This window comes from Austrofundulus limnaeus, unplaced genomic scaffold, assembly GCF_001266775.1.
Source record: "Austrofundulus limnaeus strain Quisiro unplaced genomic scaffold, Austrofundulus_limnaeus-1.0 Scaffold44, whole genome shotgun sequence".
In the NCBI taxonomy this organism is placed as follows: Eukaryota; Metazoa; Chordata; class Actinopteri; order Cyprinodontiformes; family Rivulidae; genus Austrofundulus; species Austrofundulus limnaeus.
Window position 1 is genome coordinate 1,453,107 of NW_013952446.1, and position 20,285 is coordinate 1,473,391.

General features: G+C 37.0%; 1 protein-coding gene across 1 annotated transcript in view; it reads right to left on the reverse strand.

Annotated features, from left to right (window-relative positions):
• Positions 1-20,285, reverse strand: part of fam13a (family with sequence similarity 13 member A) — a gene marked incomplete in the record, with an annotated part of 58,550 nt that overhangs the window by 11,282 nt on the left and 26,983 nt on the right. Inside the window, 5 exon segments of the mRNA XM_014007789.1 lie at positions 6,980-7,022; positions 7,344-7,402; positions 9,875-10,082; positions 12,440-12,622; positions 12,811-12,852. Coding sequence (XP_013863243.1) covers positions 6,980-7,022; positions 7,344-7,402; positions 9,875-10,082; positions 12,440-12,622; positions 12,811-12,852 — 535 coding nt within the window.

Sequence of the window (20,285 nt, forward strand, 5' to 3'; positions counted from 1 at the left end):
TTTTTTTTTTTTTTTTTTTACATCTTACATAATACTGGTGTCTGCAGGTTCTTATTTTGTCCAAAATAAGCATTCCTTGTGTAGTGAAACGTTTCGTCTCTCCTTCAAGAGACTTCTTCAGTCTGATGAGTTTCAGGTGAACTCAGCCTTATAAGCACTGCCTCCACATGGACAAACAGGTTAGTCACATGCAAAAGAGGGCCATCGCCTAACAATAGGCTTGATTCGCTCTATTGTTCATAGAGGGTCATGTGCCCCATCACCTGACTTATTTATAATTTACTTATTTTTTTTCTTTTTGATTTTTTTTCTACCTGGATTACTGACATGCATCAGGACACTTTGTGCAAAATGTTGATAAAAGCAGAAAACGATCTGTAAATTTCACAAACCCGTATTTTACTCACGATGAAATGTTAAACATGTCAAATATTTAAACCAAGCAATTGTACGGTGGTTAGGGGGAAAAAAATTGGATGGCAGCAGCACGTTTCAAAGAAATTCAGACAGGGCCGTGAAGCGTCCCCTCATCGTTTTAGCTGCTGGAGTTTTTGGAAAGACACGTCGTCACATTCTGGTCTGACGGAGAGTTTCAGCTGTTGACAGTCCCAGATGTGCTTTGATGGATTTCTTATTTCATGATCCACAAAGTGTTTTCTACAAGGGAGAGGTCTGGACTGCATGTAGGCCAGTTCAGCACTGCTGTTGGAGGGAATACAGTCAGATTTTTAGCATTGTGTTGCTGAATTATGGCTTCTTCTTTGCATGATAGAGCTTTAACCAGTATTTTTTGGATAAAACGTGAATTATGTTCACAGAAAATGGAATGTTCCTGAGTTCCTGTGAGGATATCAATAACAGAACCTGTTCTTAATGAAGTGCTTGCTGCCTGTGTGTGTGTGTGTGATGAGGAGGGCAGATGTCACAACCCCTCAATGCAGGACTCCTCGATGTTCATCTCACAAAACAATGTTCAGAATGACAACAAAAGAGTCTGAGGGTGTTTACTCCTCGACCTCTCCCAGTCCCCCAGATACCAGGCTGACGGGATCTGTGGAAAACAAGGTCAATCCACAGAGACCCATATGATCCACCACTAACATCCGCCACAGAGACACACCCAGATGTTCTTTGTTCTGACTGGTCAGAGCTGTTCTAGAGGTTATAATGCTGGAGCTGATTAGCGTAAACAGGACTCCACAGCTGGCAGTAACCAGTTTTGGCAGCATTTAGATGCAGTGGAAAACAATGAACCTTCAAATAAATAACATCAGCTCTAATCTAAAGGGTGAATTATTAAATCCCTTTCTTTAAAAAGTTTTCTGATGTATCTAAAATATGGCACAATGTCCCTTTCTTACATGTTTTGAGTCTCAGAATAGACCAGGCCTTTCTGTGTGACTCCTATTCGACCGTATAGGTGTGGGTGTGTGCACGTGTCGATGGCTGTTTGTTTTGGGATTGTTTGGCAATCTGTCTGGGACAAGCACCGGCCTTTCACCCTGTGAAAACTGAAACAGGCTCCTATGAAAGCTGATGTTTGCACATCTATAACTTTTAGCTGATAAATAGGTGAAACAGAATTAAAAATAAGAAACAAAATTGATCACAAGAGAAAAAGTGAAAGTCATGTCTAATCTTTGAATGTTTCTTCCAGGAAGTCAATACTGATTAGTTTTCCTCTTTCCTTTTGTCTTTTCTGTTATCCATCAGCGCACATATTATTGTGTTATGACCTGCTCTTGCTTACCTAATAGCAATGTTCTTTAAACCAAACAAAATCACATGTTTGCATACTGAACATGAAGCAGAGTGATGCACAAATCCAAACATTTTACTTTGAAGTACAGTTATTAACAATAAATATCTTACCTGTTGAAAATAACTCTTTGAACAACATCTCTTCGCAGAGTTTAATTCTGACCAGCTTGACAAGCTAATGGCTAGTCTGAGTCAGATCCTGTCTACAGTGAAGCATCTTAAAACATCTCCAACCAAAAGCATTTCACAGTGATTTCATGCAAACACTGTTTTATAAACATTTACGCCACAGTCAGTGTCACATTTCATAATTATTCAGGCAAAAATTTGGTCTTCCTGCTGGGGGTGCCGTTCCTATTTGTAGTTGCAATTACTTTCAATGTGATAAAAAATAATAAAAATCACATAATAAATAACTGTCAAAGTAAATAAGTATGAAATTGCATTTTCAAGAACCACTTTGAGCTCAGATTAGCTGTTAGCTTATTAATCTGCTCAGAACTGAACTACTTCTCCAAACTGAGGTCGTTCAAAGAGCCATCTACAACAGATAAGATGTTAATTATCTCTATACTTTCTGTAGAATCCTACTTTTAAAGATCTGAAGTAAGTTCATCAAGTAAATTTCCTTTAATCTTGTTTTTGATGTTGAATAAAGGTAACGTAAATTGAAGGCATTTTAATATTTCCATTTCATTTAATGAGCTAATAGTTTGAAGCGGCAAAAATGAATTGTTTACAGGACTAGTGCCGTGTTTAAAGACACATAAACATGAGAGAGTGTGTCTGCAACAAGGAAAACTAATAACTAGTCTCTTTATTGCTTAATTTTGAACATTTGAATGTGACTCAGCAGGAAAAGGCTCAAACATTACCAACATGTTGACTTTGTTCATTTAAAGCTTGTTGGTTCATGCCCATCACTCTCTGTCACATGATTAATATTTTAATTGAAAAAAGTAATTAATGAAAATTAAATAATTAATGAACATTGGGCAAATTAGATTAAAAAGATAATTTATTTTGCAGTTAATCAAAAAATTTTATGACATCGATGATCTTTGTTACGCAACAGTTTAAATCCTAACGATCACCATGTAATCAAGAACAAATGATTAATTATGGATGTTCACATGTTTCTGAAAACTGTTTATTATGTACCAGTTAAATAATAAAACAACGCTCGGCTGTATTAATAAAACACTGTTGGAATTGTTTTAAAAGTTCAGAGTAAATTTGATCCGACTCATTAATATTTTTCTGTTTCTGGATTTTTTTACCGTCTGTCACCGAAAAGCAAATGTGGGTTATACTGGTTAGAACTTGTTTAGTTTTACACTTGTATCTTTAATAAAAAAAATTTTAATGTTTAGAAAGTGTTCATCTTATTTCCCTGTTCTATGCTTCTCTAAACGTCCTGTTATATTTCAAAAATTCACTTCCCTTGTTCATTTAATTAGTTCTTTTTTGTCACTCGCCTGACCTGAATCTCTGTCACCTGTTTTTCATCACAACTTCAGAACATTAAGTTCTTTGCCTCTTTTGGTTACTTCCTGGTTCTTGATGTATTGTGCTTTTTTTTTTTTTTTTTGGCAGACCGGCTTTGCATGTTGTTTACCTTTGCCAGTCATCCTGATCCTACAGGATCCTTGTTTTTGTTCATAAAGAGATCACTTTCATTTCTGTGTTTCACTTCTTTTCACTTAGCAAAGAATTTAAAAAAATGTTGATTTCATTCTTAAATCATATTGATTCCAAAACTTTACTAGTTCATTCAATGATTACCTTCTGCAAGTTTCATTGAAATATTTCCACTGATTTATGATATATTTTGGTAGAAGACACACACACACACACCTACTATGTCTCTCTATCCTTGTGGGGACTTTCCATTGACTTCCATTCATTTTCTGGAAATTTTATATCCTAACCCTAACCATGTACCCTAAAATTAACCTCACAGGTACCTTCCTGACCCTAAAATTAACCTAAACTCTATTCACACCTTGGTCCTAAACCCACCCCCCTACACAAAATCAGCCTCCGAAGTCGTGGGCCAGGATTTGGTCCCCACGAGGCTGCATTTTCCCGAAAAAATTGTCCCCACCAAGTAGCAAAAACAAGGACACACAAACAAACACACACACATATAGAGGGAAAAACATTATCGCTCAGCTTTTGTCTTTCTGCAGCAAGAGATTAAAACTTTGTTAAACTGATTAAAGAGTTGTTGACTGATGGCTCACTTTTACTTGATGTGTTTACACTGTTTGCTTCAGCAGACTGAATAATCTACTGTATCTACTGTCAATAATTATCACCCTGCTGTGCTCAAGAACAATTTAAATGGACACACACACACACACACACACACACACACACACACACACACACACACACACACANCACACACACACACACACACACACACACACACACACACACACACACACACACACACACACGTTCACTCTCTCTTCCTGGGAAAAATCAGCCACAAAGTGTTCCTTCGCCTGAATTGAGGTTACGTCATGAGGTGAGGGCCAGGTGGTGTAAAGAAAGGCTGATATGGCTGTGTGTGTGTGTGTGTGTGTGTGTGTGTGTGTGTGTGTGTGTGTGTGTGTGTGTGTGTGTGTGTTATAGGTTTTGAGTGAACGAGAGGATGTTGGACAATGATTAATCTATTGGCTAACACACAAATAAACAAATACTGAAATTGAAGTTTTGCTGAAGCAGCAGAAAGACAAAGATACAAACATAAACTTTAATCCCAGTTCCTATTTTTGATGGCACCGATTCTTGATTTAAAGTGACAGTACAGATCTTTTGAAGTTTAAAGATGATAAACAATAAATATCTTACCTGTCGTAGAAAGCTTTTTGAGGGACCTTTTCTTAGAGAAACCACTTGATTTTGATCAAATTGAAGAGTTCATCTCAAAGATTTTGAAGGGCTGCATGCAAACACTTTTTTGCACCAGTTCATCATTGTGCTCTGTCTTTTTTTTATTTTACACAATTTTTTTTACTTTGACAAAAAACAACTAAATTAGCTAATTTAAATTTCAAAACATTTTCTTATCAATTTTACATTATGCTACTGATTTATTATTAGCCTAACTCTTTATGGTTCTTCACATTAAATGTGTTCGAACATAGAATTTAGATGTTTGTATGATGTATACCTTCAGCAAATTTAATAAACAATAGTGTTTGCTGAAATGACTTTTTTTTATCCAGGCAAATCTTGTTTTTGAAATTATCTCTTAAATTGGCTTCTAATTACCAGTTAGCTTGATTCCCTCACAACAATTTCTCTCTGCTGCAGGTAAGATACTGACCGGTCAGAAATAGTGCACTGTCCCTTTAAGTCCACCCTCTAAACATGACTCTTAACTTAAGTAAAGGGTTCCTGCAAACTCGTCTCACTTGTGGTGAAGAACCAGATTTCATGAGCAGACATAAACACATGGTGCAGCTGTGCATCCAAGACTTCAGAAGACATTCACATGTGCATTTGTTTACATTTATTTCCTGGAGTCTAACCTCAAACATGCACATGGTAACCCTGTAAATCAGATAATAGAGTGTAAGGAGACATTTTGACATGTTTATGTCATACAGAGGGCTTTTAAAAAGGGTTTGGATTTATCAAACTAAAAGCCGTTACAGGTATATTGTAAAAAAAAAAAATCTAAAATACGTTATATATTAATTTTACATTAAAAATAATATTGTAAGAGTAAATTTCCATAATTAGAAATGTCATCACGGTTTTAAAGACAGCCAAGCTAACACGTGCAGAAGAGCAAAAGAAAAACAAAACATCACTTTCCCCAATATCTGTTTTCTGGTATTGCAGGTACAACATGTTTTGGTGTGAGTGTATCAGTTTACAAAGATTGACGCACTGGTATGAACAAGCCAAAGCCAGATGTTTGTGTGTTTAAGGATCAGAACTGAATGGGCTGGACGTATGAACCGGAGGACATACTGTATTTGTCCTGAAATCCATTTGCATCAATCATTTGCCGATGATTCTCGTAGAAACAATTCACAACGTCTTATTTTTCGCCCGCCCCCGAAAGCAACAACAAAAATGGAAACAAATGTGTGCCATCTTCATGTTCCCCCACCAGGCGATTCTACGACCCAGCTGGGAGGCTCCTGCACCCAGGGATCGGCGACCTGCCGTCTCCAGATGGCAGCTCGAGGCCTCGGTGTGGGTGTGGTGGCAGAGCTGCAGACCGACCTGCAGCTGAAATCCATCTGCTCGTTTGAGGAAAACGGCTCGGCACGCTGGCCGAGCGTGGCCAGGTGTCGGTCTGGATTAAAATCGGAGACGAGCAGATGGGGAGGGTGGCTTGATTATTTAAGCCCACACACCCACAGCAGCACTAAAGCTCACATCGTTGTCACCATGTTTTTAACATCTGAAAGTGACATGAGTTTGTGAGAATAACTACAGTCAAAACAGAAACTTAAGGTTTTAGCTATTTTTGTTGCTGATATCATCTCATGTCGGTTAGATTAAATAAGTGAGCTTATCAAGAGCTGTGTAAATAAATCCACTTGAGTTTGACTAAAGTGACTGGAACATTAATGTTTGGAGAATGCTATGGTTCAGACTATTGATTTTTTTTTTGTGCAGTCTGATGTTTTCTGAAAAACATCATCTGACTGTGGAACGCTGGTACGTGTTTATTTGCATGTAGAGCGGGTAAATGAGATACCATCAAGAGAAATTTCCCTCTCAGGTACGAGCACTGATATTTGAAGATGTCCACCTACGAGCGAGTCAGTCAGTCAGGACGCTGGTGTTGGAACAAGTGGGTCAAAGTTCATTTATTCCTGCTGATTCTGCTTGTCTTCAACCTGCCTCGCTTTTTCTTTTAATTTCCTGTCACTCAGTTTCCTCTGCATCACAGGTCAGGCAGATTCCTGGAACCCTCATCCTCACCTGCTCTAACTTATCTCACTGTATATGAACCGTACAAACAGCATTGTTCCACTCTGCTCTGTATATAGTTTGACCTCTGGCATGCTTTTTTGTGCTTCTTGCTTTTTATTTACTCCCCACTTTTCCCTGCTTGTGTTCCCCCAAACCTTTGTTAAATCACAATGAAAAATCTGAGCTATTTGTTAAAGTCAGAGCATTTATGCTCTCTGTTTCTCCAACTTTGGCCCTCACCACAACGGAGTCTGGGAAGGAAACTCACCTGTGAAGCAGATCTGAGGCCAGCTTTTCTGGAACTCTCCTTCCTAGAAAAAAACAAAACAAAACAACAAAACAAAACAGAGAACACTTCAGCAAAATAAGAAATTGAACACCAAGATGAGATCACACAGTCCTGCACAGTTTACCTCAGAAGCCTGAGGGAACCCCATGCACTAAATACACATATCTTTACTTTTAGTTCTTATCAGATTAGGCACCTGAATGTCAGAGGAGGTCAAACATGGGGCTGAAGATAACAGACATGGTAGCTGTTTGGTAGATTATTAATGCAAAACCATCAGTCATGTAGAAAGTGTTCTAACCTGTGTTTTTATCGGTAAAAGGTGGAGATGTGAGGAATTTACCCTTTGAGATGCGGATCCATGTGGTTTTCAGCAGAGCTTTCAGCAACACATTCTTTGAGCTGCAAAGACAAGACTGTGTTGAAACTGTAATCATTAACATATGAAATGAAACAAGCTTTACACATCTTAACAAATGATTAGAATAGGTTTCCTTTGTTATCAGTCAGTCAACACAAATTAAAGTGATTATTTGTTAAACCTTGATGGAGAGCTTTCTACCAGTGTTATTTTAACTTTAACCTTTTAATCAAAACAGAAAACAGGATACATTTTACAAATCCACTAAGAATATGGAGCTATACTCTTCACTTTCAAATCAATAGTAACAATGACAATCAATATGATAGTTTCAGAAGATGATAAAGTTTTAAACCATTTAAAAAAAGGGAAAACAAAAGAATCGCCAATATCATGAGAACAAACAACAAGACTCTGAAGGTATTTCATAAAAAGTGGCAAATGAAAATCTACTTATTTCATCCATCTGCAATTTATTTCACAAAAGTTCTCTCAAACAAAACCTGAGAAAAGTGTAAACATAAAAAACCCTCCACTTAAATCTGCTTTAAAGTTGAACTGATTATATTAGCTTATTTAAGATAACTGTTATAGGTTGTCTTTAGATTTTAAGGCTGATTAAACAAAAAATGAATGAGCAAATGACTGAGTGCATATTTACACTCTATGAGCCTGAGGCAAAACCTGAGTTCTCCTCAGGTTTTCTGATGCAACCTTGCTGCACGTTAGCAGCAGCAGCATTAAAACTCCTGAAGATTTCACAACTCGTGCTCGACTTCAGCGACTTCTGACCCACAGAGTTCTCATTAGCACCCGCAGATCCGGTCCGACCTCAAGCCATTGCTGTTATTGTGCGTCATCTGCACTCTGAGGTAAGAGCTACCCGTCTGATCTGAGCGTCTTTAGTTCTGCTCCTGGAGTGTGACGCTAAATAAATCATGGAGTCAGCTGGATGACACACCCTGCAGTGCGTGCAGCTTCGCATTCATGGACGCCTCCTGGAGGCCAAGTGAATCAACCCAAACTGGTCATAACCTGTACGTTTTTCTGCCTTACTGTTCCTGTACTCCCCTCCTCCCAGCCTGTTGCTTTGAGCTAACAGCTAATTATTGTTTTAATATTTTAATTTGTCTTTTAATTCAATAAACATATACAAATAACTAACAGACACAAATAAACTGCCATTTAAACACAATGGCTGTACACCATTTAGAGCAGTGCTTCCCAAAATCTTTAGCTTTTGACCCACAAAATAACAGAAGTAAAGACCTGTGTCCCCAACTATTTTTGGTTGATAAACACTGGTATCAGATCAAATATTCAAAATGCTATACTTTGATCCATATTAAGCACACTAACCTTGGGTCCTGATCCCACCTTTGGGAACCACTGATTTAATGTATCCATCAAAAATAACAAAACAATGATTTCACATCAGCCTTATCTGGGCAGGCATGGAAAGGTCCCCAAGTTTCCAGAAATTTCTTGTTTGAATCCGTTTGCAAAGACCTGAGATTTTTCTATTTGAATGACTGAAATCATGTTTATCATTCTTTCTTTTTTAAAAAGAAAGAAAAGATTTAGATTTACGTATTATGAGATTTTTTTTAGCAATGCTTGCCCTCATAGCTAGAGGCATAGAGATTTTTATTGGGACCAGAAGGCATCAGACGGTGTGGTGATGATAAACATTTGTCACATGCTTGATGAGACAGACAGTAATCTTACGCTGTCTACTTTTTGAAGAACATAGGTGATAAAACACCTAAATTGAGTCAGCTGACAGGATATCAGTTAAGCAATAAATCGTTATTCTTGCAGGAATGTTAAAACAGCCATTTAGAAAATGAAAGGACCACTGCAGCTATTTTTAGTTTGCAAAATTTGACTGCACTGACATTAAAAAAAGTCACACCGACGTAGTATTCTCAAACCTCGGACTGACATACTGTCATGTAAGATTTTAAATTTGGACAATAAACATATAAAGTAAACAAGCAAAACCAATAATCTGCTAAATATCTGTTCATCACTTCACCCACTGAAGCCAAACACTCAGCACAGCTCAGATCCGTCTGATCTCGGATCTTTAAGTGGATAAAAGCTGCAACTAAATGAACGCTCATGAATGGCCTAATATGTAACAATTAGAAAAAGATGCTGCAGATTATGTGTCAGGGAACCATTAGGATGCTAAACAACTTCCGCTCATTTCCCAGCTCGCCTCCCTTTAGTGATTCTTACTGCAGTTGGCAATAATTCACAATAACAAGGAGGTGAAAAGAAAAAAAAACCCGAAAAAAATAAAACAAACAAACAGGGATTTTAAATGAATGCTCCATTTTCACGGGAGCATCAGTGGAGAACATTATTAAATGTTGATGTGCTGGCAGCTCTTGAAAAGATTAAAATAAAGTCAAATATGTTGAGTTTGACAGATTTCAGAAAGCACTGTGCTGTGTTGTGTGGCTCAAAGATGAAAAGCCACGAGGATGAAAGCAGTTCTGACTCACTGTGTGGGCGGCCTGGCTGTCAGGGAGCGCCACTAGTGTTGGGTTGTGTTTTGATTTCCTGGGTTTGGAGGTCTGCTCAGCAGGACAGTCCTGTTCGCCCCTCGAGTCCACCCGGCGGCTCGTTTCCTCCCCCAAGCTGCCCGGGCTGCAGCCTCCGCTCGACGATACGTTCTCCTTGTTGGCGTCCGCCCTGATGGAGGCGGCGGCTCTGTTCTCGGACGAGAAAGCAAACACGGCTGAAATTAGACATCTGTCTTCCATCTGACTCGGCTGGGTTTTCTTTGCTCTGTCTTTATTAGTTTGACAGGGGATGAAAAAGAACAAAAGCCAAGGTCATCCTGATGCCTTACTTATACCACCTCCAGCAGATAATGTGCTGTTTAGCTTTTGTGCTAATTCTATTTACAGTCTGTTTACTGTCCACTCTCCTTTTGACATTTTTTTTCTTCCCCTGGACTAAGACCGTCCTCTAATCTACATGTCACTGATCTCTCAGATTCCCTGAAGTCTCCATCAACAGGGATTAGCTGCTAACTGGGGTGACACCAGTTGTTATGACTGTGTTTTATCACCTGCGGACAAGCTCGCGAACACAGAACTTCCCAAATGGATTCTTTAACCAAACACCATTTGGAAATGTCATTGGAGAAGCGCTCAGGGCGAGATTTATTAATAAACAAAACTACTGTGCAGTAAATATTCACATTTTTGCAGCCTGTTTTGAACCAGTCTATGTCATGTTATAAACATAGTTATTTGTAACAAACTTCATAAAAACATAGAGGTTATGAATATTTTTGCTTGAGCTTAGTCTGATAGCTGCTGTTCATACAAGGGAGGTTTTTGTGAATACCCCGAGTTTTGTCCTGATGCATCTCAGTAATCCAGGTAGAAAAATCAAAAAGAAAAAAAAATAAGCAGGTCCTCTGGGGGGGTTCTTCTTTAGTGAAACATTTCGTCTCTTCTCCAAGAGACTTCTTCAGTTTAATGACTTTCAGGTGAACTCAGCCAGCACTGCCTCCACATAGTGGACAAACAGGTTAGTCATATGCAAAAGAGGGCCATCGCCTAACAATAGGCTTGATTAGCTCCATTGTTCATAGAGGGTCATGTGCTCCATCATCTCGGTATCGTTGGGGCCCTGATTCACACCTTTTGCTCACAGGGGGCTGAGTCATAATTGCAATAACAGCGTTGTAGGAGGAGGACAACTGGACACGAAGGCCTCCACCTCTGTTTAATGGTGGATGGTTTTTCTTCACAAAGATGGCTTCCTTTACTCCTCTCTCAAACCAACGTTCCTCTCTATCAAGGATGAGAACATCTTCATCCCTGAAAGAGTGACCGCTGGCCTGTAGATGAGTGTAAACTGAAGAGTCCTGAACTGATGATGTAACTCGTCTGTGCTGGCTCATTCTTTTGAACAGTGGCTGTTTTATTTCCCTGATGTATGACTGATCACAGTCCTCCTGACACTTAACAGCATATACTATATTACTCTGTTTTTGCTGGGGAACTGGATCTGTGGGGTGAACTAATATTTGTCGTAACGTGTTTTGGGGTTTGAAAGTCACTGGGACCTCATGTTTAGAGAATAAACAGAGCTTATAAGGCTGAGTTCACCTGAAACTCATCAGACTGAAGAAGTCTCTTGGAGGAGAGATGGAACGTTTCACTAAAGAACCATCCAGAGGACCTTCTTATTTTTTTTTCTTTTTGACCCTAAGTTTTGTTAATGTTTCAGCCTTGCATCCACAAAGAATTGCCATTTTAGGAGCCCAAAGCTGTATTTTATGAAAACAGGTTCCAGAGTAAATAATAAATAAATAAATAATATGTAGACAAATAAACCCCAGCCTATTGAAGCTTATGTTGTCATATCCTCACCTTAAACTAACTCATGACCTGAGGTGTTTTACAGTTCACACACACCCACCATTGAAGCTTTACATGCTCGGCACCTTGTTTCCTGTTTTTGGTGTGCTTTTGCTGCAGCATTAGCGCCACACAGAGGACTGGAATAGTTCCTACAGCATTTTGAGAACTTTTCTGTGTTTTCCAGATGGATGAAGACTTTTCTAGAAATGGTGCCATGTTTACAAGGATAGTTTTAAAAACAACAAGACCTAAATTAGACAAAGTTTTTAAATTTTCCGAGATGTTATAACATAAACAAATATTTATTGTTAAGAAAGACAGTTATCATTTAGGTAAATTAAACCTAAATGGGTGGGAATTTAGGTACTCCTTGCTCAGTGACAACAAAATACTTCAATGAAATTCTTTCTAGAATGTTCTTGATTTTACACAATTTCTTTTTCATTTTGATAAATATTATTTTCTAATGATGCATAACTTTCTTCTGCATCTTAAGAAATTAACTTATTATTTTGATTTACAACAGGAAAATGTTTCGACCTATGTTATTTTTTATTCTAACAAAACATTAAGTTAACAGAAAAATAAAACTTATATGAATGTTTTCAGCAGTTCATTTCAGTGTTGTAGTTAAAAAAATGAATTCCCATTTGTTCAATGCTGGTAACATTTCCTGACAGCCTGTACCTGTTTCTGGGTCTTAAGCCCTCCTCCTGCTGCTCTCGCTGGTGCCGACGTCTCTGTCGCACCGTTAGCGTCACTCTTGAGGGACCTGTGGTCAACTTACTGGCCTCTGAAAGTTGATCTACTAAAGGGTTTACTTCAAAGAGGTGCTGCTCCACTGCTGAGCTAATGGTCTGATCCAGAAAACTGCAGGGGGAGAAAATAATCTGATTAAGAAAATTTAACATCTTATGTTCCATAGTCTTTACTGTTATTATCAATAAAAACAATGAACATATGTAAATAGGTTTTTATGGCAGCAAAAATGTACCCAGTCAAATAAAAAAATAAATCAAAATGATTTATTGTATGCTCATGTAGAAAAGCTCACATACTTCACAACATCTGGCCTGCAGTGGACTGGTGAGAGGTGGTTACTGAAAGAAAAACAAGAGGGGAGGATTAATGCTACAAAAACAAGTGGTCACAACAGGACACTGAGTAAAGCTGTGAACTGCCTGGGGGGCTCCAGTTATAGCTCTGTGTGGTTAAAGTATCTACATGCACAGGTGAGTGTTAACCTCAGCTGGGATTAGAGCTTAAATAGGTCCTATGAGAGAAAAGTGGCTGGCCTCTAGGACAACAGAGTCGAGGGCGTAAACAGTTATACTCATCGGTGACATCATCTGTTGGGTATTCTTTCTCATTTTCTCAAAATAAAAAACAGTTCAGAACTTGAAGAGGAGTTCTGTGGAAAGTTTGTGAGCAGTTAGTATCTCACCTGCTATAGATAGCTCTTTGATCTACTTGTAAGTTTAAAGAAAAAAAAAAAAAGAATTCTGACAAGATTATGACGCAGGGCTGAGATCAAAATAAATTGCTGCCATTTTAAAACTACCTCACGATTTTGTATACTTTTACATCACGGCCAATTTCACAACAATTTACATAGAATTTATAGGCATTTGCAAGGACAAATGGCACAAGCAGCTAGCAGTAGCACTTCCAGCTGGTGGTTTTAAAATGTATAAATTGTCTTAACAACAAACAGCTTAGATATTTTTTGAGACTGGAGTTATTTTAAAATGGTAGCAATCCATTTTACGCAATATTTAAAGCAAGTCCATCAATTCAAGTCAAAATTGAACTTTGTTTCTCCAAATTAAGGTTGTTCAAAAGCGATCTGCAGCAGGTAAGATATGAACTGTTCACAATTATTCCAAAGGCGTAACAACAAAAAAAAAGGATTAAAAAAATGATCAGTTTTCATAATGATTATTTAGTCTGAACCTTTCTGAATAACAATTCAGGATGAAACATCAGCTTGTAAAAATGAGAGAGCTGTTGCTGAACAAAAAGCTGAAAAAGTTGTGCAGTATTTTAAGAGTATATGTTTAACCTTATCTCGGTTATGCAATGTGTTCTTATTCACACATTCATTTTCTAATATATTTTAGCACGCTCACAACGCTTTTCATATTTTTGTTCTTACATCAGTATAAGCAGTGGGACAGTTTTTCAAGCTGCAGAGCTTCTCCTGACCTTGATTAAATTTACAAATATTTAACAAACCCAAAAACCAAAACATGCTGTATCTAGTCACAACATCAAAACAATAATGCTTTGTCTTTTTTCCCTTTGTTTTATAGCCATGATAATGAAATATGTTTTTATTCTTTTAATAAATGACTTGGATAAAACATCAACAACATTAGACTCTTGAGTTTCAGTGGAGTTTTTTTTTTCTATTTATAAATGACTGTAGCTGGTGTTTACATTATCCATAGTTATATTTACATGGAAGACAAGGTCAAACATTTTCTGATTTTGAAATCATAGTTTTATCAAAGTTTTTGCATTTAAATATAAGATTTAAGGCTTCTGTACAGACTATAAATCAAAATGTACTTTTGTTTGTGAGCCCTTGATAGCCTCTGTATTTGTATACATTTCTGTATATCCTGGTTATGTGCAAATGGAAATATGTTTTGGGAGAGTCATTCTTTGGAAATATTCTATATTTAAGATTATGTTATTGGCCCAATATCCCCTTCAGCTCACTTAGATGTGGATAAAACATCCTTCCATGAACAGATATGTTGACAGTGGCAGCACAGCTTGGCAGGAAGCCACATCTGATACAAAACAAGATAAAATGGTGCAGTTTGAAGGTGAAGCTCTGAAAAATAACACACTGAAGTAGAAAAAAAACATTTTTAACGTTGAAAACATTACATAAAGTGTACATAAAAGAACACAAGTTTTTCCGGACGTGGCAGATTAGGCCACCGCAAGTACAATACTGACCAACGATCTCAAAATAGCCCCGGGTTCAAAATGTAACAGGTCAAAACAACAAAGCACAGTTTAATAGATTACTGGTGTTGGTTTAACCCTGGATGTTAAAGCTAACAAATGTCAGAGGCTTAAACTCATCAAGTGCAGCAGATCCATCAGAAAATTGAGTCAATCATCTGAAAAGCCTGTGACTCAGAGGGACAGGAGTTTCTGGAGCCGTCTGGAGGTTTGTAGGACTGGCACTGTGCTAAAAGCCTGTCACAGTATGATGGTGACCAGAGAGAATTTTATTTTTAGAATACTGCTCGAACAGAAGATGAGTGTAAAACATTCATATCATCCTCGCTCGGATTGCTGAAGCACATTTAATCGTTTTGGCTTGTGAACGTAACAAACACTTGTGTACTCATGACTCATCCTCACTGGTTATGGGTTCAGTGGGAACCACTCTAAAATGGTCTCTTGTGGGAAAAGGAAACCAATTTAACCTAAGGTTATACAAAAAAAAAAAAAAGGCAAACACAAGTGTCGCCTCATCATTTTCTGGCATTAGGATTTACGTTGGATCTTGATCTGACCAGTAAAATTCTTTGCAACTATTTTCCCCCCACCGAATAACGTGTTTGGGTCATTTTTGTGTGCGTCACTATTTTTTAACCTCAAAAACATCCTATAACTAAGGATTCTCTGAAGGAATGAAGACCGCCTGTCATCTTTTATGGCAGTTTTGAACTACGATCATGTTATGCTGAGAAAGGTGTGAGTTATTAGTGTTATGACACGATTTGTTAGCACTCAGGGAATGTGATAAGGATGACTCTTAGCTACGCCCATCTCAAATTTTACCTCTATATCTGTAAAACTTTATAGTCGTATTAGTTCCAGTTTAGGTTGATAAGCTGTGATGATCATCATGAACTGGGTTGATGTTATTGTTGTGGACTATATCTACATCAGATTAAGAGTTTTACTAAAATCAGTCCAGTGGTTTATGATATATTTTGGTACATTTTGAGGTAAACATTAACCACAATAAAGGTTAAAGTCCTACGGAGACACTTTTATATCATGAGCTGCATTTTGTCTTCATTGTTTCTGCTCATGCTGCATTTAGAAGTGATGACTGAATAAGTGTCTATAAACGTCATCAGTAATATTCAGTACACTGAAAAAAAAGATTTTTGGGTGTAGTAACATTTATTTAATTATTCGTTTAAATTTAACAAAAAAATACCAAAATTTCTGAACAACTAGAATTTACTAAATAAACAATATGAATTGTATTATATTTCAATATTACTGTACAAATAAAGTAAATGCTAATATTATTTTACCAGTAATATTTAAGTATTTTTTCTGGACAGCACATAAACATGAATATATTAAGTAACTTCTACTCTTCTGGGCTAAAACTGAGGGTGCATGCACACACAAAGGCTGCTGCTCCTCATTCCCTTCCTTCACTTTTCAAGGAGAGGACAAGACATGGTCGAAATAAAACAAGTTGTCTGGTTTCTTTTGCTTGAATACATTTGTTGGTGTGCAACAGTTTGATGGCGTAATGTAGGTGATATTTAGTTGTCAGGGAACAGGAAATGCATATTGTAGTATTCTGCTGTGTTTGGCTGTTTGTCATGTGACTGCAGTGGAGGATTGTGGGTAGGATTCATGTTTGTTGTTGTTAAATCATTTTAGGGAACTGGTTAACATTGTAATTTCAGCAATTAGCCTGTTGAGTTACTTTAATTTGTGTGTTCATTATTTGTTAACTTGTGTTAAACCGTTCAGCAGAAGTTACCATAAGTGAGAGTGGTAGGCCTAGTCATTAATAAGACCTGTGAGTTTCACTTTGTCTGTGTTGTTCATGAAGAAGAATCCAATAAATGTTCTTCAAAACCACCACCTGGTGGTGAAGTCTTGAACTACAACATGAGCTACACCTCTCTATGTAGCTGTGAGGTGTCATGCTGTCATACTGTGCTTGACACGTGTGCACTGTAATAAAGAACTTGTAAGATTTACTAGAAAAAAATCCTCGTAACAATTTGCACTAATGTTTGTTAAGTAAATTTAAATGCTACAAATTCATGTAATACTTACTCATCATTATCTAGTAAAAGTTATTAAGAATATAGTTAAAGATTTGTGAATAAATCAGGTAAATTTGACTTAATTTGATCAAGTATACGTTACAAGATTTAATTGAGCAAATTAAGTAAAATTTACCTGATTTTTTTTTACAAATCTTTAACTATGTTCTTAACATCATGATGAGAGGAAATATTACATGAATTTGTAGCATTTAAATTTACTTACCAAACGTTAGTGCAAGTCGTTTACAGGATTTTTACAAGTAAATCTTACAAGTTATTTTTTTACAGTGTAGTTAAAATAACTTCTGTTAGCCATCAGGGTGTCAGATTGTCTTTGGCTGGAAGCAGGACCGGAGATGAGCTGCAGATCTGTGAAGGATTTGGTTTCACAGATCCTCAATAACTTTGTTCTACTGACTCGGTTTTAACTATAAAGATGCATCGGTGTGAAACAACTCTGGTACAGGACTGGATTGTTGCCCGATGACACGTTTGACCTCTGACCTACAAGCCAAAGAGGCCCGTGACGTGAGGGATGAGTCACTGCAGCAGAAACGTGACTAGAGTCCAAAACACCAAAAGAGAAACGACCAAGTTAACTATTTTTATAAGCTGCTTCTAAAAACATAAAACCAAGCGTGACGTCCAGTTTAATATGTAACCAGTATGAGAGCTGACTGTCATGATCTGTATTTCAATGTTTAGTTTTCCATTTAGAGATTTTTTTAATCTCTTATGTTTCTGTTTTCTTTGTGTTCAGTATGTTTCTTTGCCTCCCTGTGATTCTCAGGACTTTTCCTGTCAGCTTCTGCCCCTCTTTCCTGCCACGCCCACCTACACCTGTTCCCTGTTGTCATCAGTCTCAGGTGACTCCACTCTGCTCACTCCTCTTCAGTCTGGCATTGTGTTTCATACCTGTTCCATTTCTCCTCAGTGTCTCCGTGGGTTGTTTTTGCTGCTATGTCAGTTTTTTTTAAAATCTTGTTTCATTATTAAATTATTACATTTTTGTTTCTTTGCATTCTTGGCACCTTCAAACTGTGATACTGGCTTTAAACAAAACAATAAACCATTTCCTTTGCAACAGGAAAACAACACAAAACTTTAAACAAGCAACAAAACTTTTGAAATCACAATATAAGTAATTTATTGTTTTGTTTTGTAGTTATCTTGTAACAAAAATGCCTAATCTGAAATAAAACCTGCTAATATTTATTTTTGCTTAGTTAGAACTTGCTGAAGTGAGATCAACGATTAAGGTAATATTAAAATAACCTTTTTTTTGCTTCATATCTGCCTTACTGTGTAAACTGACTTTAAAGAAGTTGAACTGACTCTTTTCTATGAATTTTCTGGATTTGTGCTTTTATCTGAGGTTTGGAGTTTATTTTATTTATCATTTAAAATAGAAGTTAAACATCTAAAGATTTATTATTATTATTATTATTATTATTATTATTATTATTATTATTATTATTATTATTAGTAGTAGTAGTAGTAGTAGTAGTAGTAGTAGTAGTAGTAGTAGTATAAAATAATCTTTTGTCAAATTATCTCCTGGCTGTAGCAACTAACATTGTATAAAACAAACATAAAAAATATTTATTCTATTTACACTTTATTTTTTGTATTTGGGATGTTTGCTGATGATTTAGTCCAGGTCTGAAATTATAGGACAACTGGCATATTTTAATTTTATGTCTGAGTTTTAGCTGTAATGCTGCATTTTTGTGAGAAAAAAAGCCAACAATGCAAGTCGGTGTTTGAAAAAAGCTTAACGACTGACTAATTAAATTGTTTCACTTCAGACCATCTAACTATTCAGACTGCTTTTGCAGACAAAAGTAATAATATGTTAACGCCCGTGTTATTGCTTTTAAGTCAGGTGGTCTTTAAGTCATAAAAAACTGTGGTGGAAACAGCCCTTAAGTTTCCACAGCAAAAGGCTTACCCCAGTTAAATCCCCACCACAGTGTACCTAAACGTCCGCTCAGGTAATCCAGTATTACACCACAGTCAGATCTTAGCCCAAACCTACACAGGCTTTAGTTAAAACACACACAGAGGGCGAAAAAAGATATTGATTCATGAGCCACTTTGACAGGGCCAAGGTTAAGCCCTCACGAGTTTGTGTATGTGCAGGAATGCAAGCAGATTTCATCAGAAAGTTTACAGAACTGTGAAGCAGAACAGACCTGGCAGGAATGCACCACAAACTGTTTTTATTATAAGTTACCAATAATTATTACGTTACTGGTTTGTTTAAACACATTAAAATCTGTATTAACATTTTAAACAGATATTTTTCAGCTAGCTCATTCAGACAAATAAATAAGATGGAATAAGATGATTATTTTATGAAAATACAAACCATTTTCAGATTTTTCTCAGAACTTTTAAACTGATCTGGTATTTTATCAGGTAACATGTTTGATGTTCTGATAAAAAATAACTACATGCATCTTCTGAATCAACAGCGTGTAGAAACTCCTTTATCAACAGTCTTCTTCATGACCCAGTTTGGGTCAAACGTCAGCTGTCAGATGGCCTCACATTTGACTCTGAAATACTTTGGTGCACAGAGGAATTCATTGTTGACCAATAACTGCAAGGTGCCCAAATCATCACCACTCTGCTTGAAAAAATTGAGGTCTTTGTGCTGGTGGGGACATTGTTCTACATGTTTTGTGGTTCATTCAGCTGTAAATATACAAGATGTTCTGCCATGATTAATTATTTTAGAGAGAAGAAGCTTTATCCTGGCAATCCTTCAAAACAAGCCAGACTTGTTTGGTGTTTTTGTGCTTGTCCTGACATGAACCTTCACTCACAGCTGTTCCATTTTGGCTTAGTTTTTGTTTAATAAAGTGTGTATATGTTATTCAAGGTTACTGCCACTTAACACTTACCAATATTTTCTGTATGAAAGTATCCTTATCACTGTTGCTTGTCTTTAACAGACAAAACTGCACTGATTAAATGTTCCTAAGTCATCAGGTTTATCAGAATTAGGAACTTAGAGACAATAAAAGCCAAGCAATAAACATAATAAAAATGGTTAATGTTTAGACGGTTGGAGTTTCTTTAAGGTTATTTGAGGTTTTGTTGTACTTGGGATTTTTTGTATTTTGTGTGAGTTCACAAAATTGCATAACAGTTATCTTGTGCTCCTGTCATGTGTCGTTCATTAAGTTCTTAGTGAAAAGCAATAAAACTCTTTAACAAGTTTGACCCCCAAGCTTTATCAGCTCTGAGGCCGTAACATGAAACGACGCTAGAGGAAAAAGCGTGTCAAACGCACACCTGGGGCAGTGAAGGGATGAGCAAAAACTTCGGCTCCACATAGAGTAAAACAATTTATCATCCCCTAACAATTATCATGAAGGTGCGGTTACTAGATCATGCTGATACATGACTTTCTCTGTGCAAGCAGGCTGTAATTTCAGGGATTTAAATGAGTTCATTATATATATATATAT